General features: G+C 38.9%; 1 protein-coding gene across 3 annotated transcripts; it reads left to right on the plus strand.

The window, feature by feature from the left end:
• Positions 1–12372: 12372 nt before the first annotated feature.
• Positions 12373–25747, plus strand: frs3 (fibroblast growth factor receptor substrate 3). Of its 3 annotated transcripts, none has more exons than XM_040052264.1 (7): positions 12373–12761; positions 14013–14138; positions 14214–14302; positions 14464–14650; positions 15706–15867; positions 17231–17352; positions 17434–25747. In XM_040052264.1, the coding sequence occupies exons 3-7, from the start codon at positions 14237–14239 to the stop codon at positions 18736–18738; spliced, it is 1842 nt and encodes a 613-aa protein (XP_039908198.1). In that variant the 5' UTR covers positions 12373–12761; positions 14013–14138; positions 14214–14236; the 3' UTR covers positions 18739–25747. The 3 variants fall into 3 exon arrangements, with proteins under 3 accessions (XP_039908198.1, XP_039908201.1, XP_039908200.1); XM_040052267.1 differs by lacking the exon at positions 12373–12761 and adding an exon at positions 12769–13187; XM_040052266.1 differs by lacking the exon at positions 12373–12761 and having other exon boundaries at positions 12769–14138.
• The last annotated feature ends 338 nt before the right edge of the window (positions 25748–26085 follow it).

A 26085-nucleotide genomic window follows, 5' to 3' on the forward strand; every position in this document is an offset into this window, starting at 1 on the left:
ACAGATTTGTTTAATTTACTATAACATAATTTCTTTGTAATGTAGAAAAATCGAAAAATACCGTTAAAATGGTGCTTCTTTGTTTTATGTTAAAATGTTGCAGATATTAATTATGTAGTTAAACTATTTTACACTGACAGAAATAGGAGTTTCACCAATCCTGCCCATATAAGATCAAAGTGAGCTGGATGTGGCCCACAGTGTAAAATGAGTTTTACATCCCTGCTTTATGAACTATACAAACCTATTTCTATTAATTTTAGGCTTGGAGGATAGTCATAGCCTGTTCCAGCTGTCACAGGGAAGAGCCAGGCCTAACTCATAGATTCAGGTTACCATTCACACTACAGTCAGTCTGTTTATTTATTTATTTATTTTTTTATCTATTTAAGCTTGAATTTGTCCACCTGTCACACAGCAATACATAGCAGACTTTATATTTCTAATACTTACTGGTGGAGTATGCATGAGAAATAACAAGAGTGGGGTTGAGGGAATACCTCTCCCAGCCCTCCTTATTCACATCACAATACTGTTCAGTAGCCAAATACAGTTATTTCTTTATCTGTGCAGTTCTTGCAACACTACTTGTCTGTCTTCAAACCTCGTGTGTCAGGTAAGGAAACAGATGCCAGTGTTGAGATCCAGTTGCATGAGCAGATTTCTGAGAGAGTGCAGAGAACTTCCTCTTTATGTTTGAAGCAATGACTGTAGAAAACAGAATGAAAAGCTGTGAAACTTGTGTAGATACAGTTAAAAGTCCAACATTTCTACTTATGCTTGTTTGTGGTGAGCAGCAGATCAAAAAAGTTTAGGATTATAAATGGCTTCAAGTGCATATTCAGGCCTGTGAGACTCATTCAAACATTTTCACTTGTTACCTCACTTTTCCCGGACACACTTGCGTCTGCACATACTTTGTCAGTCAAAAACACTGTTAAACACAGTTGCAACATATGCACAGTTAACTTGTTGGTTTGTGTCAAATAGTCTTGAGGGTGGAGTGTGCAGTGATTGAGTACTCTTCTACTTTATAGTGGAAGGTGTAAAACTGTCCCTATATTGAAAGTCCTATTTATGTGATAATTAGTATGATTGTGATGTTTGCTATTTCATTTAAAGAAACTCAGTCATTCTCTTTAACTACCCCAGTTTCAGACAAGCTGGAAGGCTGTGTAAAATGTAAACAGAATGCAATGATTTGAAAACTTCATAAATCCATATCTTATTCACAATAGAACATAGAAAACACAAAACATTTTTAAACTGAGAACATGTACAATTCTAAGACAAAATAAGGTCATTTTGCATCTGATGGTAGCAACACGTCTGAAAAAACTTGGGACTGGGCCATGTTTACACTGCGGTGACAACAGTCTGTAAACATCTGGGAATAGAGGAAACCAGCTGCTGGACTTTTGGGAGAGGAATGTTGTCTTGTTCTTTTCTGATAGAGGATTTTAGCTGCTCAGCAGTCCTGGGTCTTCTTTGTTGTAGCTTTTACTTTCATGATGTGCCAAAGTTGGTGAAAGGTCTGGACTGCAGTCAGACCAGTACAGCACCCAGATTCTTCTACTGTGAAGCCTTGCTAAAAAAATGTCCTCTGCATGGGAACATATATTGCTCTCAAAACTCTATATACCCTACAGCATTTAAGCTGCCTTTCCAGATGTGCAAGCTGCTAATTCTATAGGAACCAAAAGAGATGCAGGCTTTTGAACTGAGTGTTGATAACAGGCTGGATGGTCCAGAGGCAATTTTTGCCCATTTTTGCCAAAACATTTCACATTTCAATTTGTCTCCCAACAGAACAGTTCTCCACTTTAATGCTTCAGTTATTAAAAACAAACAAACAAACCAAAATTGTTGCCTCACAGAAGACAGAAGCATTTCTGGATTATGCTCACACATGGCTTTTTCATTGCATCATATGGCTTTAAAATACAGTTTGTGGATGGCACGTTGAAGCACGGTGAACTGTGTTCAGTCAGTGATTTCTTAAAGTGTTCTTGAGCCAATGCAGTGATTTCCATGACACAATCATGAATTTTTTAAATGCAGTGCTGTCTGAAGATCACAGCCATCCAATATTGATTTTGCACAAAGAGAATTCTCCAGATTCTCTGAATCTTGTGAGGAAATTATGTTCTGTGGTGATGAGCTATTTAAACCCTTTGCAATTGACTAAGAAGCTCTGAATCTCTAAGATGCCTGTTTTATATTACTAAACTGTTGCCAACTAACCTAATTATTATTAATTATTAAATGTTCCTCCAGCTGTATCTTTTTAGAACCACTGACTTTTCAGGCCCTTATTGGGACTTTTCTGGGACACGTTGCTGCCATCAAATTAAAAAAAAATAAAAAAGTACATTTGTTTGGTTGATTATTTTTTTGCTGTAACAATGGTTCTTGTAAATAAATTCTATACTTTTGGAAAGCCTGTTTATTTCCCCTTAAATGGTTCCAGATGTAAGGAATTTATTTATTTGTAAATAACTATATTTGTGGGTTGAGCAGCAGATCTGAATATGTGCTACATCAGTCAGTTGTCATCTGCTTACGTTGCTTGGGTTGTATTTATTCTTTTAAACATCATCTTAAGACTCATTTATTTAGACTAGCTTTTAATTAGATGTGTGCTGCATGTTTGATTGTACTGTTTTATGTTTATCTGTTTTATATTATTGTGAAGCACTTTGTGGTTTTTATCCTGTGAAGAGTGCTATATAAATCAATAAAGTAAAGTAAGCTTCAAGCATGCCACGTTTGTCTGATCTGGATAGGGCCTGTGCCATAGGGCAACTTGAAGTTGAAGAAACCAAGTTGCTGCATTATTTGGAGTGAACTGCACACAGCCAATCGCCATCCTCAAAGGGCTGCCTGTCATGACTGCTCTTCATCCTCAGGCCTGTTTGCATTGGTCTTGCAACATGTGCAGTAGAACCTAAACAAGTAGAGGAACGTTATGTTCAGTGATGAGTCCAGATTCTGCCTACGGCAGCTGGATTGTATGGTCAAAGTGTGAGGAAGATGCAAAAAACACTATGCTGGTTGCTCCCCCGATAAGGTAGCAGCTTTTGATGGAGGCAGTGTGATGGTGTGAGGACACATCTCCTCTACTGGAAAATTATTGGAGGCAATCTTGATACAGAGATATCAAGATAAGATTCTGCAACCAGTGGTAAACCCATATTACCACAATCTGAGAGACTATCGCCAGAATTTGGGAGTGGAGAGAATAGAAGCTGACTTGCAATAAATACTGGTGGAAGAATGGGATATCATCCCACAGCAGTGTGTGACCGAGCTGTTGACCAGCATGAGGAAAGGGGTCTGGCTGTCGTGTCTGTGTATGGTTGTTCCACATGCTACTGAGACCCCTGATTGTTAAATAAATAAATTGTTAAATTGCCAACATGTTTTGTTTCTTAAGACTTAAATCATCCAATCGAATAAACCTTTTACGGACCTTTTTCAGTTTTAGTCCTTTTAGACATCAGTACTGCTTTGATGTTGTAGCTCATATCCATTTAAATCTTATTTAATCAATAGACGCTTTACAGTTAAGCTGGGAGACACATCATCCTGACATACTGCACTCTCAGGTGGAGTCCTTCAGGGGTCCATTCTTGGCCCACTCATTTTTTAAACTTACATATCTCCTCTAAAGGCCTTAATGGACTAGGTAGCACTTCATAATAATGTCACACTATTAAGCATTAGTAAGGTAAGGTATTAGCTAATTATCATATCATTAGTGTATTATAATTACTCCTCCTTAGTGTGTCATTTATAAATACAGATATCCCAGCTTCTCTGAAATTGGGGTTGTATTTAAAGAGAATGCCTGAATTTCTTTAAATGAAAACCGCACACATCATAATCATACCAATAATGACTTAAACAGGGCTTCAACTATAGAAACAGTAGAAGAGTACTGCATCACACCATCTTCAAGACACAACCCAACAAGTTAACTGTGCATACACTAACTGCATGCATATACAGTGTTTTCACAGACAAAGTGTGTGCAATAGTAACTTAAAACTTACAGTGTGTACAAATGCATCTTCATGATTATTTATTTCATGTTTGGCTCGTGGCTCAAAGCTTCATTCTCTGGTATTTATAGCCCAGTTTAGCATACTGTGTCTTTAAAAAGTTGTACTGTTAAAATGACTCAGACTGCATTCTTTGGGTAAGAAGATACACATAAATCAGATTTTTATGAAAAGGGAACTTATTGTTCTGTTAATGAGCAGAAATCATGAGTTGTACACCCCTGGGTATTTTTATTTTGGCATTTGAGTGAGTTTGATTATTGATACATTTCAAAAATTGGCATGCAGTTTCCTGTGAGCAAAGCAGATGTGAGATTGTGTGCTGTAAGTTGTAGATGTGTAAACATGTAAAGTAATTATTTTTGAAAATCTGTTTTTCCATGGCTTATGATATAGATGGCTTGACTGAAAAGTCATTAGTCTGTGACTGTCCTGGATACTCCGAAATTCTGACTCTCACTCCCCATTCATGCAAAATGAGTTGAAACTGGTGACTGAGCCAATACAGTCATCAGAAAAGAATTTACTGAGGTCACAGAGCCAAGTCCATGTGTAATTTGGCACAGATAAGACAAAAAAGTAACATTGTCTAATTACTTGTGGCCACAGTTCGATCTAATGCATGAATAAATGTTTGACTTTCTGTATTCTATACAGAAACGTAACATCTATATTTATTGTTAATGTGTGGTTTTATTCAAACTGTCAATCACTTTGTTACTGTGTGTTTTTAAAAAGTGCTATACAAACCAAATTTATGATTATTATTGTTACCATTATTATTAAAGTGGTGAGGTAAAAGGACTGGACTGCATATGAGTAAAAAAGCAGACAAAACCCCAAAAAAACTTTGAAGACCTTCAGAAAACTACTTCAGAGATGCTGATAAGTGGATTTTGTCATCTTTGAACAGAGAGCAGTGGTTAACCAGTTTTATAAGCAACTACAACCTGCTGCATGAAAGTTGTAACTATTCTAATAGATTTTTTAAAACATTTTTGTTGTTGTTGAATTATTCCTTAAAATAACAGCAAATTTAGAGACTAAAACAGCCGCTTAGTCGTCAGCATAGGTTAAGAATTTTTTTTTCTTATGGAGGAGGGGAGAAAGAAAAAAACAAACACAAACACAAACACACACATACATACTACCAGTCAAAAGTTTGGACACCTTCTCATTTAATGGTTTTTCTTTATTTTTCCAACTTTCTACATACATACAGAAGACATCAAATATATGAAGCAAGATATATGGGAATGTGTAGCAAAGACAAATTTGATAAATAACGTGCTACAAACCCTTGGCCATCTCTCAATGAGCTTCATGTTATTGTCACCTGAAATGGTTTTCACTTCACAGGTGTGCCTTGTCAGAGTTTATTTGTGGAATTTCTTGCCTTCTTGGAGACCTGTGCTTTGGTCTGATGAGTCCAAATTTGAGATCTTTGCTTCCATCCACCGTGTCTTTGTGCTTGAACGGATGGTCTCTACACGTATGGTTGCCAGCGTGAAGCATGGAGGAGGAGGTGTGATGGTGTAAGGGTGCTTTGCTGGTGACACTGTTGGGGATACACCACTACATCCTGCAGTTTGCAATGCACTTGATGATTTTCATCTGTGGAAACCCATTCCATGAAGCTCTCTACGCACTGTTCTTGAGTTAATCGGAAGGCCACATGAAGTTTGGATGACTGATTGTGGAAAGTTGGCGACCTCTGTGCACTATGTGTCTCAGCATTCCCTGACCCCACTCTGTAATTTTAGATGGCCTACCACTTCATGCTTGATGTTCCCAATCACTTCTACTTTGTTATAATACTACTAACAGTGTGGAATATTCAGTTGTGAGGAAATTCCATGACTGGACTTGTTGCACAGGTGGCATCCTATCACAGTATCATGCTGGAATTCACTGAGCTCCTGGGAGCGATCCAGTCTGTCAAAAAGAATAGATCTATCTCACTTTCTTTATTTTTTTTTCCAACTTTGTTTTGTTGATTTCAACCATGACATACAAAGTTAGCAACAGCAAAGTCAATTTTGATTTCAGAACAATTGCATGTCCATCACACCCTCCAACCCCCCCATCCCGAATTCATCCCAGTCTCAGGAAGTAAAGTAATGGTGTCAACCAATAAGAGAAATGATTTCCAGGTTTTGTTAAATTTCCTAATAGAACCTTTTAGTGAGAATCTAAGTTTTTCTAACTTTAAGTTAAAGAGTACTTCCTTCACCCAATGGTCATCAGTTGGGGGTGGGGAAGCTTCCACTTCAACAGAATAAGCCTCCGAGCTAGTAGAGTGGTAAAGGCTAAGGCCTGTTTGATGGGGCTGAATAAGTTTAAATTGGGGGGGGAATGCCAAAAATTGCGGAGAGTTGGTTAGGAGGGACAGTCTGGCAATTATGCTTGACTAAGTGTGTCGAATATATCCCTCCAAAATGCACTTAGTTTAGAACAAGACCAAAACATGTGGACATGGTTTGCAGGTGATAGTCCACATCTGTTACAGGCATCACTAATGGTTCCATAGATTTTAGATAATTTTGCGTTTGTATAATGTACTTTATAGACCACCTTGCACTGAATCAAAGCATGATGGGCACAAATTAAGGACGAGTGAATCAATTTTAAAGCAGAATCCCACTGCTGTTCTGGCAGGGTTGTCTGTAACTCTTCCTCCCATCTCAGCTTAGTAGGAGAAATAGATTTGGAAACAAATGTATCTAGTATTTTATACAAGGCTGATATAAGTCTGTTTTCGTGAGGGTTCGTCTGCAGGATAATATTCAGATTTTTTTCTGGAGGCCGATTGGGAAAATCAGGGAACTGTTCTTTTACAAAATCTCTAGCCTGAAGATAACGAAAAAACTGGAATTAGGCAGGTCGTATTTAGATGATAGGTCAGAAAAGGATAGAAAGGTGTCATGACTGTACAAGTCCTTAACAGTCCTAAGTCCTTTATCTTTCCAAATTCTAAAGGCCGCGTCAGTGTTTGAAGGTACAAGATTGCAATTCTTTAGTAAAGGTGTTAGCAAAGACGGCCCAAGTAGCCCAAAGTATTTTCTGAACTGTTGCCAATACAGGGAGTGCAGAATTATTAGGCAAATGAGTATTTTGTCCACATCATCCTCTTCATGCATGTTGTCTTACTCCAAGCTGTATAGGCTCGAAAGCCTACTACCAATTAAGCATATTAGGTGATGTGCATCTCTGTAATGAGAAGGGGTGTGGTCTAATGACATCAACACCCTATATCAGGTGTGCATAATTATTAGGCAACGTCCTTTCCTTTGGCAAAATGGGTCAAAAGAAGGACTTGACAGGCTCAGAAAAGTCAAAAATAGTGAGATATCTTGCAGAGGGATGCAGCAGTCTCAAAATTGCAAAGCTTCTGAAGCGTGATCATCGAACAATCAAGCGTTTCATTCAAAATAGTCAACAGGGTCGCAAGAAGCGTGTGGAAAAACCAAGGCGCAAAATAACTGCCCATGAACTGAGAAAAGTCAAGCGTGCAGCTGCCAAGATGCCACTTGCCACCAGTTTGGCCATATTTCAGAGCTGCAACATCACTGGAGTGCCCAAAAGCACAAGGTGTGCAATACTCAGAGACATGGCCAAGGTAAGAAAGACTGAAAGACAACCACCACTGAACAAGACACACAAGCTGAAACGTCAAGACTGGGCCAAGAAATATCTCAAGACTGGTTTTTCTAAGGTTTTATGGACTGATGAAATGAGAGTGAGTCTTGATGGGCCAGATGGATGGGCCCGTGGCTGGATTGGTAAAGGGCAGAGAGCTCCAGTCCGGCTCAGACGCCAGCAAGGTGGAGGTGGAGTACTGGTTTGGGCTGGTATCATCAAAGATGAGCTTGTGGGGCCTTTTCGGGTTGAGGATGGAGTCAAGCTCAACTCCCAGTCCTACTGCCAGTTTCTGGAAGACACCTTCTTCAAGCAGTGGTACAGGAAGAAGGCTGCATCCTTCAAGAAAAACATGATTTTCATGCAGGACAATGCTCCATCACAAGCGTCCAAGTACTCCACAGCGTGGCTGGCAAGAAAGGGTATAAAAGAAGAAAAACTAATGACATGGCCACCTTGTTCACCTGATCTGAACCCCATTGAGAACCTGTGGTCCATCATCAAATGTGAGATTTACAAGGAGGGGAAAACAGTACACCTCTCTGAACAGTGTCTGGGAGGCTGTGGTTGCTGCTGCACGCAATGTTGATGGTGAACAGATCAAAACACTGACAGAATCCATGGATGGCAGGCTTTTGAGTGTCCTTGCAAAGAAAGGTGGCTATATTGGTCGCTGATTTGTTTTTGTTTTGTTTTTGAATGTCAGAAATGTATATTTGTGAATGTGGAGATGTTATATTGGTTTCACTGGTAAAAATAAATAATTGAAATGGGTATATATTTGTTTTTTGTTAAGTTGCCTAATAATTATGCACAGTAATAGTCACCTGCACACACAGATATCCCCCTAAAATAGCTAAAACTAAAAACAAACTAAAAACTACTTCCAAGAACATTCAGCTTTGATATTAATGAGTTTTTTTGGGTTCATTGAGAACATGGTTGTTGTTCAATAATAAAATTATTCCTCAAAAATACAACTTGCCTAATAATTCTGCACTCCCTGTAGTTACCGTTCCTTAGCTATTGGATTCTCCCCAACAAGGGTTGGAGAGAAGGGGAGTGGTGAGCTGAGCAGTGATGGGAATAACGGCGTTACTTTTTTCAGTAACGAGTAATCTAACTAATTACTATTCCTATCGTTACAACGCCGTTACAGTTACTAACAAGAAAACGCGGTCCGTTCAACAAACAGACGGTTGAAGCTGTGTTCAGCGTACCGCATCTTATATCAGTTGCACGGAAGTAGCTGACTACGTAAGTAATCTGGACGCTACAGCTTTAAGCAGCTACGCGCGCTCCCGCGGACGATAATCACAATCACTGTCTAGCACAGACCTTCCCAAAGTGTGGGGCCCGCCCCCTAGGGGAGCGCAGAGCCATTGCGGAGGGGGTATGAAAAGGGGGGGAAAAAAACAAAATGCTTGGACACTGCTAGCACAGGGCGGCCACAGAAACACAAAGCATACAGGTAAAATAATTACACCGTGATGCCTTTGCCTTTGTAAATGGAGGGACAGTAACTGCGTGTGTATATGTAAGCGTGTAATACCTGCAGAAAGTCAGATTAACAGCATTTCGTCTCTATCTGCTATTCTGCAATTCATCTCATGTAAAGAATAACGTGGCGCACAGCGTGACGTGAAAAAAGGCGCGAACATTTTTCTTGTAAAACAAAGGGGGGCCCAGCAAAAAAAGTTTGGAAACGCTGGTCTAGCACAACACCTGGAGCTAAGGGGGCAAAACAATGGCATGAGTGCTGCTGTTTGACTGAGGAAGAATAAAGTAGTCGTGGTAAGCCAATCACATGACCACTTAAAGACAAAGCAACAAGGTGATATATACCAGTTTTTAAATTGTGTTTATAGGCCACGTAAAACCAGAGTCATGATAAACAATATATATGCAGCATTTTTTCATCAATAGTTTCGTCACGTTTACTGTCTAAGGACAGCGCTAGCAAGCACTCTCTGCTTATGAGCAAAAAACAAAAACAAAAACAAAAACAAAAAACGGGAAGTTTTAGGAGTGACGGAGAGAGAGAGAGAGAGAGCAGAAAAAGCAGAAAGAGAGCGAGTTTTGAGATGTGAGAGATTTGTGACGTTTAGCGTGTTTGGGCTGTGTAATTAATGTGTTGTCTTGTGTAGTTAGTGTGTAGTGTTGTGGATAGTTTTGTGTCGTGTGTCAGAACAATGAGGCGACTGCTGTCTCCAGGTAGAAAAAGGAGTGAAACACCTGCTGCTGTCAGGCCTGCAGGTATCAGGCTGTGATGTTCTCCTTTATAGTGGACAGAAATATTCGGAGTGGCACAAATAATTTGTGCGGCATCTTATTGAATGCAGAACAGCTGATTGTTCTGTAAATAGTTTGAAATGGTTATTTTAAAAAATCAAGGTAAAAGGTAAATGGATGCAAATAACTTTGTTGTTTGCAAAACTTGTGCATAGGATTTTAAAATTGACAATTTATATTTGCATTTAAAGTTATGAAATATGATTCATTAAACATGTTTGTGGTTGTTACAGTAAAAAATATAATATTATATATTATATTTTTCTACTCTGATTTTATGTTGTTTGTCTGATTTTAGATCAATTGTGTTAATACAGTATGTCAAAATGAAAATGTAACTGTAAATTCAGACACGTGAGGTTGTGCTGAAAAGAATGATACCAAACAAGGCAAAGTAAATAGTTTTTAAAGGTAAAATGTGGAGGGAAAATCAAAAGTAGTTAAAAATGGCCAATTATACCCTGGAGGGTTAAAAAAAATTTTTTTAAAGTAACACATTAGTTACTTTTCAAGTAATTAATTACTTTTAGAATATTGTAACTCAGTTACTAACTCAGTTACTTTTTTGAAGAAGTAACTAGTAACTATAATTAATTACTTTTTCAAAGTAACTTGCCCAACACTGGAGCTGAGTATTGATGATAGTAAGTAACAGCTAGATGTTGTTTCCATTTGTACCCGGGCCGGTACGGGGAGGTCATTGTGAACCCAATGTAAGAGTTTTTGTATGTTAGCTGCCCAATAGTAGTGTCTAAAATTGGGCAGGCGAAGACCACCGTCATTGAATAGATTTACAAACTCTAGCTTGTTTCCCACCCCATATGAAATGTGACAGAATCTTTTCTAACTTATCGAAGAATGCTTTAATAAGAAGAATAGGGACATGTTGAAAAAGATACAAGAATTTGGGGAGGACATTCATCTTTATCAGATTAACTCTTCCTGCCCCTGACAATGGTAGTGAAGTCCAATGGTCACAGTCTTTCCCAACGTTTTCTAATAGGGATAGAAAATTCTCCCTCATCATTTTAGGTATAGAAGAAGAAATAAAAACCCACGGATATCCAAATCTTGTTTCTGTCCACTTAAAGCAGGGGTCCCCAATCCCAGTCCATGAGGGCCTGTGTCCCTGCAGGTTTTAGATGTGTCCTTGATCCATCACAGCTGATTTAAATGGATAAATTACCTTCTCAACATGCCTTGAAGTTCTCCAGAGGCCTGGTAATGAACTAATCATGTGATTCAGGTGTGTTGACCCAGGGTGAGATCTAAAACCTGCAGGGACACCGGCCCTCGTGGACTGGGATTGGGGACCCCTGTTCTATAGTCTTGCTAATGACCTACTAGGTGTGTTGCAACAGGGACACATGGAAAAGTTGCAGGACAGCGGCCCTCGAGGACTGGAGTTTGAGACCCCTGCCATATAGTATAGCTGCCAATGGACAGATGCAAGGTTTCGATGGTTACAACCTTGTGCAGTAAAGAGGATGTTGTATTACAAGATACAATAAGCCAGCTGATCGAGTTGTTTCACTAACTCATCTACACAAGACATTTTGTATCGCAGCCATGGGAGCTGACTTGAACTGACAACTTCAATCTCCATGTTTCAACTTTATTGTCAAAATAATTTAGAGTTAAATCTCATAATTATGACTTTATTCTCAAAATCAGCAACAAATGGAGGCACAGTTGCACATTGATGATTTTTGATGGCTGCAGTCTCATTGTTTTATATTTCAACTTTCCCTCATATATTGTCTTAAAAGTCTGATGGATGATTATAAAGAAATTAAAGTTTTCCCCACATGCAGCTGAAACAGTCATGCCTTGAAAACATGCTTTCTTCTCACATTCATCCAGGCTGCTAAATTCTTCTGCTCTGTGGTGCTTTGTAGTGTCTTTACCTTTTTGTCATCTCGCTTAGACGTCCTGTCTTTTTTTTTAAAATTAAAGCAGACTTCAGCACTTCATTCTTTGTGATTGTAAATGCTTAAATAAAACAACTTGAAGAAACAGGTGTGACTCTCCTTTTCAACAATTTTAAGTACACATATATTTGTAAATTGTATACATATGTACACAGCCTTCTGCTGCTTACATTCTTTCTATTTCATCTGTAGATATTTTGAACATCTTATATCTCTATTGTATTTCTTCTATTGTACCCATTGCAGCTCTTTATAGTTGTTTCTATTGCTTTTAAATAATCATTTATCCTATTTATGCATTTTAAGTGGATTTTTTTCACAGCAAATGAAGAATGTCATTGCACAGGGAAACAAATATCTTTACTCTGCATATGACAATAAAACTTTGACACACTAAATTATGTTTTTTTTCTTACGTGGCCCTCATTTAAAAGGTCCCCCCCCTCTTTTCCCCCCTTGCCCCTCCTCTCCTTCGACCAAAGCAGGCACACCTTTCCCTCCGTGGTCCTCCAGCGTTTCTTACCTTCTTGTCGCTGCTTTGAGCCTCGTTGTCTGGCTGTGAACTCTCACCCCAGCTGCTTGGGAAATGTCATACAGGCAGAGGCCCGTGCTGCAGTAGGGGGGCGTAATAGGAGGAAAAAAATAACATTTTCACTGCTCTCACTGCATCTTTTTTTATTCGCGTCTCTGAGGTGCAAGTGCCACATCCCCGCTACCAACACCACCAGCAGCAGCAGCAGCCGCCGATAACTAACCGCAGTCTCAATGCTCACCTCGCATTAGGACTGATATTAAAAAAAAAAAGAAAAGAAAAGAAAAAATCCGTGCCAGACATGTGAGTAGCAAACCATCGCTTGTCGCTCTCCACTTACCCGGTGATTGCTGTGCGCTCTCGCTATTGTATCCTCACACCAACGAGAACAGATGGTCATTGAACTGTGTCGTTGTGCTTTTGGTGTCACTGTGCTGATTTCGTGGCTGCACGATCGCGTTTGCGGGGCAGACGGCAGCCTCGCTGGCGGCTTGTTTTGGGCTCTGCGTCGGCTTGGCTAATTGAGCAACGAGGCTGTGATTTTTCGGCTGTAAATAGCTCAGTGGGAGGGAGACCCATTCATTCAGTGGCCGTGTGATAAGTGTGTGTGATGTAGCTATTAGCTCTTTAGCCCGCTTGCACTCATTTCCCCCCCCCCTCCAAGGTAGCCGTGGATTTGGTGTGGAGGCAAAACCAGCCTGGTGTTTCCAGTCAGATGCGGAGGCCCAGGTTAGAGCGCACATAATGCGGCGGTGTTGATGTGAAATGTGTTTGTGGCCCCTCTGAGGAGCACAAACTGAGCTGGAACCACAAAGCTGATGCAGATGCGTGCACGGGGACGCAGGGGATCATGCAGGAGGTCTCGTTATTCGCTTGTGATCTGGGATGTACTTCAGTGCAAGGAACTCCCTGTACTTTTTGACTGACTGTAGTATTCTTAAGTGTTCTGCGGGGTTTGTTTGGATTATTGCAACGATTCATTGGTGTACTTACTTCCTTTAAACGCCCCCCCCCTTTTTTTTTTTCTTTAAATCCCAAACTTCCACACTGGCATTACCGGAGCTGTCTATTTCCTCAATTAAACTCTGCATTTGATTGGATACTTTGGTACTAGAAAGCTGGCATGATGAGTAGAAATATAACTGCAAGATACTGTGTTGCATTCTTGGGCTATAATTTAACTAATTAGGGTATTTACTCCATTATATATCTAGAAACACTACTGACATCCAGCCATTACACCGTCATCTCTAAACAGTCATGTTTTTTTTAATAACCTTAAGAATAAATAGTCTTATTACAGTTTTTGGTCCTCAAAGATTATAAAATAGCTACATGAAGTTCTGAATTTGTTGCTTTTTGTAATTAAATTTGTCAGCATGTAGTTGAAAGGTGATGGGAAACGTGTGGAGGAGGAGATGACATGCAACAGGTTCAGAGTTTTAAAACTCTGGGATGTTCACAATGACCAAACTCATGCTTTCCATATGGTTGAAGACAAGGTTCCTGCAATGATTTCCAACTCTTCTACTCCTCCGTCCCTCATGGTTTCAGGGGGAAGAACATTAATCCTCTTTGGAAGATGTCAATCCAGCAGACTAACTGGCTTGTGATGCCAATGCCCAGCAGAAGATCCTGGGACTGAGACGCGGATCCCTTTACACTGATGGCCTGGACTGAGTAAGTCATTCAGTGTTTATTTATTTATTTTTATATGAGCGCTGTGTGTGATAGTATTTGCTTAATCTGTGACAGGTTTCAGCTGGCCTGCTGAAGCTATGGGGAGCTGTTGGAGCTGTCTATACAGAGACCCCATCCGAGACAACCATCTCACCAAATTTAAGGTCAGGAATCCCCCAAAATCTTGTGTATGTTTTTTTTTTTTTTTTTTTTTTTTTTTTTTTTCCTCCTTACATAACGACTGTCCATTTGTGTCCATTTAAACTGTAGTAAACTGACGTGCCTTCCCCTTCACTTCACGTCATGCTGTTTCCGCCTCTGCTAGGTCACCAATGTAGACGATGAGGGCAACGAGCTGGGCTCTGGGATCATGGAGCTCACCCAAACTGAGCTCATTCTTCACACACGTAAGAGGGACGCCATCCGGTGGCCATATCTCTGCCTGCGTCGCTACGGCTATGACTCCAACCTGTTTTCTTTTGAGAGCGGCCGCCGCTGTCAGACCGGGCAGGGTGAGTAACATTTTCTCTGATTTTCTGCTTTAGTTACACGCCTGTAGAGTCGCTGTGGGAGTTGTTGTTGTTTTGTACTAACCTAGGTTGTCCTTGTAGTATTGTTAGGTGTGGGCCACTTTGGGTAATTTGAAAGGATTCAAATGTAAGTCATGCAGTCTGCTCCAATTCATTGAACACTCATCAAAGGGTGTGTATGTGTGGGTGTGTGTGTTTAAATACAACTTTTATTTTAAAGGCAGTCAGAGGTGAAGCTGTGTGCTTACATTTGTGGAGAGCAGATTACTGTGTTCAAGAATTACAGTTTGAAGAAAATCTGGAGCTTCAGGTGAAAAACAAAGCGGGCAGTTTTGACTTTTTCTCCTCTGCTCTGGACAAGAGCTGTGATGATCTGCAACACAGGAACTGAAATGGGACAAACTGTTAACCGACGGCTATCCGTCGATGTCCACCCGACAGGAAAAAAATGTCAGTCTTTTGAAGCAAGTGATAGATGAAGTGACCGAAATTAATCCAGAAGTGAAACTGGTATTTTTGCATTGCACCACAAATCATGTGGTGTCATGTAAGTCGGTGCTAAATATTAACTGTAGTTGATGTAACTAAAATAATTAACTTGGTCGGACTTTGGCTTCACTGCTGGCCGAGCACTTCAAGTCCCTGCTGGATTTTTTTTTTTATTTTTTATTTTTTTATTCTCCTCTCAAAGAGGAGAAGTTTACCCACATGATGAAACATGCTCAGAAGATGTTGGCTCTCTTTGGATCTACCTTCATATGTGAACAAACATTCTCAGTGAGGAAGTTAAACAAATCCATATACAGAACCTCTCTGTGGCCATTTCCACCTGAGGCACTGAACCTGACTTTAATGCAGTTGTTCAAGCCCCAAAACAAACCAGACTTCTCTCAGTGATCGAGAAAAAAGGAACCGACCACCTCTGTAATATGGCCGATGTCTCTTTCAAGTAAGAAGAGATCTTTGTATGTCCTAAAAGTGTTGTCATTGTGCTCTGTTTTTTTTTTTTGTTTTTGTTTTTTGTTTTTTTTAAATAGGAATCTTTGCATTCAAGTGTTCTCGGGCAGAAGAGATCTTTAATCTGCTCCAGGAGCTGATGCAGTGCAACAGCATCAACGTGGTGGAAGAGTCGATGATGATGAGTCGCAGCGGTCACACACCAGAGATGGACATGTCTCGCACACCACAGACACCCAACAGTGAGTCACACACAAACAAAAGGATGCACTTTGAGACTAATTGCAGATGTTAGATGCAGTAATCCGTCGCTAAATTTAGCAGAACTTGTACAAAAAAGGCTTTGCAACTTTATTTTGGAGTGTTTTTCTTAAGCTGATGAACTATTTTCCCACACACTTTCTCAGAGTGATGAGTCTATCACCATCTTTACTTTTGAATGACTCAGCCTCTTTAGGAAACTCTTTTTATACCAAGTCATGCTACCGAGCTGTTGCCAGTTAACCTATTAAACGGTTTCTTTGAGTCTTTGGTTGCCACTGTTTAAACAGTTCCTGGCATCAAAATGAGATGAAACGGCTGCCTGATAAATTAAATGCCTAATCAGTGTGTGAGAAATGGAGGTTTCCATGTCACATTCTTCTAAATGACATATTAGACCTTTTCATGCTTGAAATGCTTAATCTTGAACTCATAATTGAAGAAAAGTTGGCAGTTTCTGGAGAAAAACAAATTAGCCTTTTTTCCCCATTAGGAGTTTTATGAGAAGCCTTTCAGGTTATGAAGTTTGCCCCAGTTTTGTCATATTTGTTTACAGTCTCTGCTACTTTAGTGAGAGGCAGGTAGCCTGTCCAGGACCTAATAGCAAAGTGGAACGCTTACTGAGGAGCCTTTAGGTTAAAGAGCCCAAGATTTCCATTCAAAAACAGTGAACACCAAAACAGAGCCAGAAGAGAGTCAGTGTTGAGCAGTCATGTTGCTCATTAACGGTTGCATGTGTTAAAGAAGACAACAGTTTGGCAACAGGTTCACTATTTGAAGGTAAAATTGTTTCTACTGCCCCCAAGTGGCGACAACATCAATTTCTTCAGGTTTAACCAACAAATGAGTAGTGACATCTCATCTCATTTAACACTTTGAAGCGTAACACAGCCAGAAAGACTTGCTTTCATTATTACATTTACATTACTGTATTAGGAAAAGACACTACCATGTCAGCTAACTGAACCTCTGTAAATGCACTTCAAGCATTCCTTCAAGCACTTCAAATGGTCCTAAAAATGGATATCACTGTTATCCTCTTTGGCTGGAGGATAAAACAAAAAAAAAAAACATGAAAAATCAAAACATTGTCATATTTTATTTTTGATTGTGAAAGTGCTGCTGGTCTTAAAAGGTTTGCTTTGGTGGAGGTATAGTTCCTTCTTCTTTGGTGATTTATTATTCTTGTTGATATAATCCCTTTTTAATGTTTTTTTTTTTTTTTTTTTTTAAATGTATCCACTGATTTACTGCAAAAAGGATTTTAAATAACACTTTAACATTTAATACTTTACGTGACAGCCTCACTTGATTTATTTATTTATTTTTCTTTACCTGTACCAGCTCCAGCATTTCCTATCCAGGCTTTTCCCAATGGATACCCTGGTTATCCAATCAGAGGAGATTCCTCTCAACCATCGATTGCTGATGATCATGGACATAGCCTCATGGGTTTGGAAGACCAGGTCAGACCTCTCAGTGCGCTTTTAACTGGACTTTAGCTGTGCTGTTTCCCAATGTGACAAAGTCTTTATTTTCTCTTACAGACCCACACTTATGTAAATACTGTGAGCATGGAGGGGGATCTTTCCATGCGTCATTGTGTGCACTCTCTACCTGAGGTACGGCCTAGCACTTTTCCTGAAACAACACGGGGAGCCATGCCTGTAGGGGGCCAAGGAAATCCGCAGTCCAACCTGCGGTGCTGTCCCCTCGAGGAGCATAAAGATCCTCAGGTGTTCCTACAGACGTCCTCGCAGGAGGTCAAATTCATGCTGGGTCCCACTCCAGCGCAACGGCATCTGCTGGAGAGAGAGAGGGAGAGGCACGGGCACAATCCTCACAACCTTCAGCCAGTAGAGGGCGCAGCAAGCTCAGAGACGGAAGGAGACGAGCCCTCTATGCACCTGTGCAACTCTCACTCCTACCACCATTTCCATCATCACATGCACCGGCACCTGGGCCATGAGCACCAGGAGGGCTGCCAGAGTGGCGAGCTCACGTACGAGAATATCAACGGCCTGCGAAGCGGCCGTAAGCAGCGTCTGAGTCCCAGCAGCGTCTCGCAATCCGTAGGTTCAAGCAGCAGTAGCAGCACTGGGGACAGTCATTCTCACTCCCTCTTACACGGTCACGGGCCGACATCGCTACCCCCGCAGGGGTACTCCTGTGAGAGGGGCATGGGTGGAGCTCATCGTCGGACAGCTCTGCTTAACTACGAGAACTTACCCTCTCTGCCGCCGGTGTGGGAGTACAGCGCTCTCCAGCGGGATGATGAGCAGGAAGAGGAAGATGATGACCAGGATGATGAGGAATATGAAGAAGAGGAGGAAGATTTTGATGAGTACGAATTCTCAGAAGGCCCCGGGACACCCAATGGTTACCATCAAGACAGCCGGGGCATACACAGAGACGCCCTGCAGAACTATGTCAACACAGAGCAGGTCCAGCCTCCCCGGCTTCGACACGCCTGCCCCCCGCATCCACGGCCGTGTCACCCAGACAGAGGGGGGCGAATATTTAGCTTTGATTTCCGCAGACGATCGAGGTCAGGGGTTGGAGGTTGTGAGCACAGCCACATGCCTCCTTCGCGGCAGCTGAATTACATCCAGGTGGACCTGGAAGGAGAGCCTCCCTGCCAAGCCCTCAGCAGCGGGGGTGCCCAGACCCAGCCACAGCACCAGCGCCTACCACCCAAAAAATGTGGTCCGCAGGCACCCCGGCGCAGCGAATGCTACGCAGTCATTGACCTAAAGAAGACCGCTGCCATGTCCAACCTGCAGAAAGCTCTGCCCAGGGATGATGGGACTTCCAGAAAGACTCGCCACAACAGCACAGACCTGCCTCTGTAAATGGTGTTCGAACTGAAAAGGAGCAATGAAGACAGATGAAGGCTTATCCTCATCTTAGCACACTGGACCCTTCACTGTCATCCATCCATTCAACTGTCGGGCTGATCAGTACAGTACAGGTACCTAATTAGAAACTTACTGAAACCTAACTGTGCATATACAAGCAAAAGAGAAATCTCTGAGGAGAATTTGCCATTTTATTTTGTGTTGTCAGATATTTGGTGTAAAGCTCTCTGGAGAAATCTGCATTTTTTTTTGTTGCAGATGATTGCTGGATATTTGAATATTATTATATCTAACCATAAAGTCACATATGTGTATGTAAAATATATGTATATATGACTTTTGGCTTAGTTTGGCCGAGAGTTTAGCAGAGAGTTATATGTAGAAGCAGTCGTTGCCATAATGTTTTAGTGCAAATTTTTTAAAACCATCTACACTCATAAATGTTGTTGCTCCTATCATATAGTTTGCCAAACACTTTGAGTGTCAGAGTTATGAACCTCATCTCCGAAATTATGTTGTTAGCATGAAGGATGGTAATGGTTCCTCCCAGATACTGGTCAATGTTCATACCTCATCAAAAGCACTTAAATCTAATGTCGTGGCTAGTAGAAGAGACCATTATTTGTTACTGTATGCCTATAGAGCATTTTGCACACAATCCTATGGAATTGTATTTCATCTTTTTTTTTTTTTTTTTTTTTTTTTTTTTAAGGAGTTATTTAGTTCAGTCCTAGCTTAAAAAAAAAGATGGCTTAAACAAATCGAAGAGAATGTGATATTTGAAGAAATATACTAAACTAAATGATGGTGAAAGTAGCACACATGCATTAAATGAGCTTTAGCTCCCTCCTGTCAACATGCAGCAATTGAAAAAGTAGCATATCAACTTTGATCACACCTCCTGCTTATCATCTCAAACCTGCAGGAGGTTCACGCTTGTCACGTTGCACTTTTGACCCTGGGCCGCTGAAACGCTCTTTGTCACCACTCCCGCGCCACTGGAGCCACAGGTTGTGTCCTTTTACCAAAAACAGGGGTTCAAATATTTCCCGGAGATAATAATGTAGATAGTTTATTTAAATGTTCTTGACAGAGACGCTGATAACCTCAAATCGTGGCATTAAGCTATAACCTCACACAAAATGTTGTCAGTTATCAGGTACGGATGTTCTGTTTGAAAAGGGTTGTTGCAAAATCATCCACTGAAGATTTTTGTGAGAGAAATTGTCAACCAATTATCAGATATTTATTTATTTATTTATTTCACTTTAATTTATTCTCTCTCTCTTTTTTTTTTCTTTTTTTTTGTTTTGTTTTGTTTTGTTTTCCACGTCACGACCAGCGTTTTGTAGTCCAGTTGGTAATATGGAGACCAAAGTTTCACCTCAGATTACCACTGGACACTGATGTATTACTGTTATAACTGTGCTTAATTATATTTTAAACAAAAGAAAGACTGTATTTATATTTTAAGTGCCAAAACTTAATTCCAAACTGTACGATGAATAAAATCAAATGTGCCATTTGGGTTGGTAGAAATCTATAGGACAGAAAGGCATAAGAGGAGAACAGTCAGAAGACAAAAAGAAAAAAGAAAATCCTGCTTTTTAAGGATAACACAAGCTAAAATAATAAAATCTGCACATTCCACCTCATCCACATCGACAGCCATTTCGAAGGGGCATATAAGAATGGTAATCTTGTGGTCTGATAATCACTGTTAGGGTGGTTTTTATGCTGCTACTTGTACATACTGACAGTAGCCCATGTAAGCTACATGAAAAAAAAAAAGTGATGTCAGATCCTCATCATATCGTTGATAGAAGTAGCATTGTTGTGTTCTCCTGAGATTTTTTTTGTTTTCTCAGAGCTGTAGAAATGTCACGTACCATTTAATTGAATGTTTTATTTGACCAATATTTCATGTAATCGAGATTGTTTTCTGATTAACTGTCTGGTATGGGGTGAGTTAATGGAAGCACACGGATCTCTTTCTTTGTTCTTTTTTAAAAAAAAAAGAAAAAAGAGAAAATGAGCGTTCACATCAGGGTGATGTTTTCAGCCTATAAAGGAAGGCCAGATGTTCTATGTTTACACATGTGCGGGCCTTCAGATGCAGATGTATTGTGGCATTAAGCTGAAGTTGGTCTTTTTTTTTTTTTTTTTTTTTTTTTTTTTTTTTTTTTTTCACGCATTTTTCTAAGCATTTCCATTAAATGAGACTAATTTATTTTTTAACATCTGTGCATGAATTGAAGTATTCAAACTGAGTGGAAACAACCTTTTAAAATGTGTTAAGAATAAACAGAGCCCAACCAATTTATTGGTGTGCAGATGTTATCGGACGATATTAGCTGTTTGCTGATATATTAGTGTTAGGGTTTATAATTTTCGATAAATAAAAATTAAGAAGGTAGAGAAGAGACAAAAAAACACCCTTCAACCATGCTGTTGATGTTGCATGGTTTGTCCAACAGAGGGCACTCAACAGCAACAAAACAACCAGCTGATCCAAACAGAGTTGGCCAGAGTGTAAAGTCATAAATAAATAACAAGAAAAAAAAATGCTGGGTAATTCTTTTTGTTTAATGTGCCTGAAAGAGAGAGAACAAAACAAATGTTTATATCGCAGTATTGGATATTAGTATCTTAAAAATATGTAAGGACTCTTATGTGCTTACGTGAAGCTGAAACCTAAAACCTAAATTCTTCTGTTCCCTGAAACTATATATTATCATATTTCAATTCCCACTTCAGATATTTTCCTCAAATAGAAAAACAAAACAGAAATAAGAATTTGTGTGAACCATTATAGATGTAAAATTTTGAATTATTGCTCAAATATTGTTGTACTATTACTTTCAAGATAAAGTAGTAAATGTTCAGATTTTCTAAAATTTGATAATATGTAACCAGCAAGTTTTTTTTTTTATAAAAATATTTTTGCTCTAATTACTTATTAAAATCTTCAGATAATTAGTTAAAAGATGGCTACCAATATAAAAAATCTGCTACTAATGTTTTATTTTAAGTGATCAAAAGGATTTTACAACAACAAATGTTATCTATCATTTTTTTTAACAATCCATTTAAAACTACAAACATTAAACCTGAAACTGTGAAACTCTCAAATGATTGACAAAGCAGTTAATCAGCTTTCATTGTAGTAAAATAAGTTTAACTTAGCTTGCTAACTTTACATAAAAGTTGCTTGTTGTTTTTGATTTTGTTCTTTGACAAAAAAACACGTTAACTCTCCTATTTATTAAAAAAAAAAAAAAAAAAAAAAAGACCAACTTGTAGCTGCCATTTTTGCTAGATTTGTGAGGACATTGTTGCGATACATCAGAGGGATGTTTACATTTTTTGCAATAATATGTAATTTGTTGTTTTGCCAATCCAAATTGGACCAATATTTGAAGATTATTGAAATGTATAGTCTAAAGAAGTGTGGTCTTAATGTATTTAATCATGTTTGTCTATGAATCTTATTATTTGAGATACAATGTTCATTTTTCAGCCTCAGTGGAGTGAATTTAACTTTAAAAAGAAAAATGTTTTCTTGACTGTCAGTTAGCTCAACATGAACAGTGCCATATATTATGTTACCATTGCCAATACTTCAGAGTTTATTGCATTACATTTTTCAAAGCTGTGGTGATGTCTCATAAACGACTCCGTAAGTCAATCATCCATTTTCTCAGAATAATGTTACGTGTGGTTTTATAGGTGTTATAAAATTCTGCACCATTACCGTGATTGCCACTGTTTATTGATTAATAATCAATGACGTTTAAGTAATTGTTTTTCAAATCATTCAGCTTCAAAGTACTGATCTTATCTCATCGCTGCTGAGGTCAAACGAACTCGGGGGCCATAAGATAACGGCACCCACCTCATTACTCACTGTGATTGGCCTGGTGCCGATGCTATCTCAAGCATTTACTTTTCATAAACTTTAGTATTTATGCCTAAGGCATGATTCACACAGGTGTCTATGAGGTTGTCAGTGTGGTGTGGTTGTTTCTGCTTGTGCAATCTGCAGGGCAAGTGGCAACGAGTCCTCCCATTAGGTTCCCCAAAACAGCATTTATTTGAAGGGGTTGTTTTAAAATAAAAGTCAAAATAAAAATAATATATATTCTTTGTGTTTACTGTGAAAGCGTAATTGCATACCTTATCCATTAAAAAATAAAAATAAAATCTTGTTGTGCCTTGCATTTTCAAGCTGAAGAAATATCTTTACTGCCATTGATTGTAGCATCCTGATGGAGAAAAGAAAGTCAGCACCTCTTGAAGGTTTGGAGACTGAAAGCAAAATAGCCTTTTAGTCTTTTGTGTTGTACTTTGTAGTCAATCCTGATGGTTAATCACTGTATTTTTTTCCCTCTTTATTTTTCTTAAATGAAGTTTGTTAAAAGAGAAGTTTGGCATTTTCGGAAAAATGAATATTTGCTTTCTTACTAAGAGTTAGATTGATGCCACAGACACTCATGTGATGTGAAAGATGTAGACATAGGTTTGTGAAGCCCTGGTTTGAAGCCTCAATTTTAGCAAGTCATCTGCTGCCATGATGGGTTTTTTTTATTTGGCACATTTTGAACAGAGGGTGACATGCTAATTTATCAGCTTACGCTGGCAATCTTGGGTAACTTGGAGAGCACATTGGTGTTAAGTAACATAACACTAAAATACTAAAAGAAAATTCTTTAAAAATAGAATTTCATTTTGTTTTTTGTGTTTTTGTTTTTTTTAAATACTATTTTACTGTTTAATTATTTGAAATGGCAAAGGGGAAGGCTAGTAGACAGCTAATGCTAGCAGCCACTTGTGTTGGTAGGCTAACTACCTTTTAAAATGCTGTTATAAAAATATTCATAACTCACCACTTTAGAGTTGTTATGAAGTGATAAATTGATTAATTTATTTTTTATTTTTTTTTAATTTACACGGTTTAAAAATGCTTATTTAACCTGAATGACTTGGCAGTTCAGCAGCTTTATATGTGTTAAAACGATAAGGTTTATCATGCTCCCACCTAGCTTAGCTCAACTTGACTTAGAGACTGAAAAGCATCCTATCTTTATTTGCAGGCGCTCTGCTTGTCAAAGTGCTGCTCAGCTGATTTTGTGTTTTTTAAAGCCAAATGACTATTAAAAATGGACGTTCAGGAGCAAAGAGGAGTACTGTCAGTGAAGTTAAGCTATCTAGAATGACTACTGTACATAAGAAGCATACTGTGGTAGTATTATGAATCATTTCTGTTTGACAAAATGTTTAAGTTTGAAACACGTGGATAAAATGTCTATTTTTAATCTTTTCTGAAGGTGTCATTATAGTTGAAGAAAAGAGACATACGCTTGATTAATTTCTCTGAGACTTCTCGGAGAAATCCAGTTTGCCAGCTCAAGTTTGGGTTTTAAAATGTGAATTCACATTAATTAACAGCATTGTTTCTAAAAAAAAATTTTAATTTTAATTTAATTGATTATTTTATTTGTTAAGCACTGTAGTTAAAATAGAAATTGCCGAGGCTCAGAGGTGTTGCTTGGCAGATTCCACTACCTTTAGACTTAAACAGGGCAGCTGCTTCAAGTAGCTGACAATCTTCACGCTGAACTATCAGTCTGCAAGCGGCAGCTTTATATTTACTGTAAAGACATGAGATTGGTGGTGTTCTCATCCAACTCTTGAAGGCAGATAAAGCATTTTTCCTAAAAATGTGGGACCATTCTTTTAAGTTGTTGAACTCGAATCTGAATATTTCAGAGTTTTTATTTGAGCCAACTTGAGACGGACAGTGATTTGTAAAAGTCTGAGCAGTGAAAAAGCCAAACTCAGTATGACTGGAAAGGTGTGAATCATGACTAGTGTGTAGTGCAGCATGCATTGTCGATTATAAGTAAAGATTATTGTCTTTGTCATCTAACCGTCAGGTGACGCTGACGTCAGCATCTGATTTCCCATCAGCTGCAGCTTCTGTAGGTATAGCTGAATGAGGAAATAAAACATCTTTTTTGTTGTTTGTTTGTTTGTTTTTTTGGGGGGGGGGGGGGTTGTATATGAATCATGTGTTGGGTTTAAAGAATACAGTGGGAACAGAAAGGCCAGCAGTTATACATCACATCGTCTTCATCAGTGCTTTCCATAAATAATCATAAAAATGGCATATTATAAAACCTCAGCTTCTCGTTCATGCTACAAGATCTTTGTCAAAATACTGAAAGGCATCAGAAAACTGTAATATCATATTATTATTATTATTATTATTATTATTGTGTATTTTTATTTTAAATCTGGTTTGTTTTTGTCCGGGTGTAATTGCCACCGGGAGTGATGTACATGTACGGGTCTGAGCTCTACATTTTTTTTTTTTTTTTTTTTTTTTGTGACTGATTTGTGTATTTACATACAGTTTGGGCTAACTTTGTGACTATTATATGAATTTATGAGTTGAATGAGTGCCAAATATGCTTGAGCATGACAAAATCTGGGACCTGCAAGGAGCTGCAGGCACTCTGACTCATCAGAGTGATGCCTGAGTGACTCACTGCTGTTGTAGACTCTCCTTGAGTTTTGAATGCACAGCTGAAGGTTTAATCATGCTTAATATTTTTTATGAAAATGAGGGGCGGGGGGGACTTCTTTATGTTTTGGTCTCAGTTTGAAAAACTTTCTTCAGATATTTGTTGTACGTTTCTGTGTCCAGTCATGGCTTATTAATGAGTATGCAGTGATGGTCTTATCATGCTGCCATTAGAGGTGACTATAAAAAGCTTCATTTGTTGAACTGTCAAAGTCATTTTGGGTCATTTTCATTCTTAAATCATTCCACACAGAGACGCGTTGTATGTTATCTAAACTCCTCTTCATCCCAAAAACAAGGTGAGCCTGACATCTGGTGAATTTTACCCTGAATTTTATCAAATATAGAGTGTGGATTTGTCCAAAATGTAAAAGTAAATGTAATTCTAATAATAAAATGAAGCTATGGGGAAAAAAACAAACAAACAAAAAAACTCCGCTGTGCACTAAATGGTGTCCGTTTTTTCTTCATGTTGACATATCAGTAACAAAGCTTTTTCCCCTCCAGGATCACGTGCCTCGTTGTTCTTACATTATGGCATTTACTGAATTTTTATTTTTTTTTACAATCAGAGTTTAAGAATTAAAGAAAAGGGGGGAAGATGTGATTAACGTCATAAGAAACCTGATAACTTTAAGAAGAGAAAAGCTTTGTTCCACAAGCATGTGAAACTGTCCTTATGAAATGCCTGTAATACAATACCCAAAGCGCTGCATTGAAGATCATTCATCCTCAGGCACGGAAGCTAAGAGGTG

Source organism: Simochromis diagramma, unplaced genomic scaffold (assembly GCF_900408965.1).
Source record: "Simochromis diagramma unplaced genomic scaffold, fSimDia1.1 OVJJ01000389.1, whole genome shotgun sequence".
Lineage (NCBI taxonomy): Eukaryota > Metazoa > Chordata > Actinopteri > Cichliformes > Cichlidae > Simochromis > Simochromis diagramma.

Bases quoted from the DNA above. Each gene is read 5' to 3' on its own strand.
- frs3 (XM_040052264.1), top strand. From the start codon at position 14,237: ATGGGGAGCTGTTGGAGCTGTCTATACAGAGACCCCATCCGAGACAAC. The intron at 14,303-14,463 runs GTCAGGAATCCC...CGCCTCTGCTAG, and splicing joins ACCATCTCACCAAATTTAAG to GTCACCAATGTAGACGATGA. The intron at 14,651-15,705 runs GTGAGTAACATT...TTTTTTAAATAG, and splicing joins CCGCTGTCAGACCGGGCAGG to GAATCTTTGCATTCAAGTGT.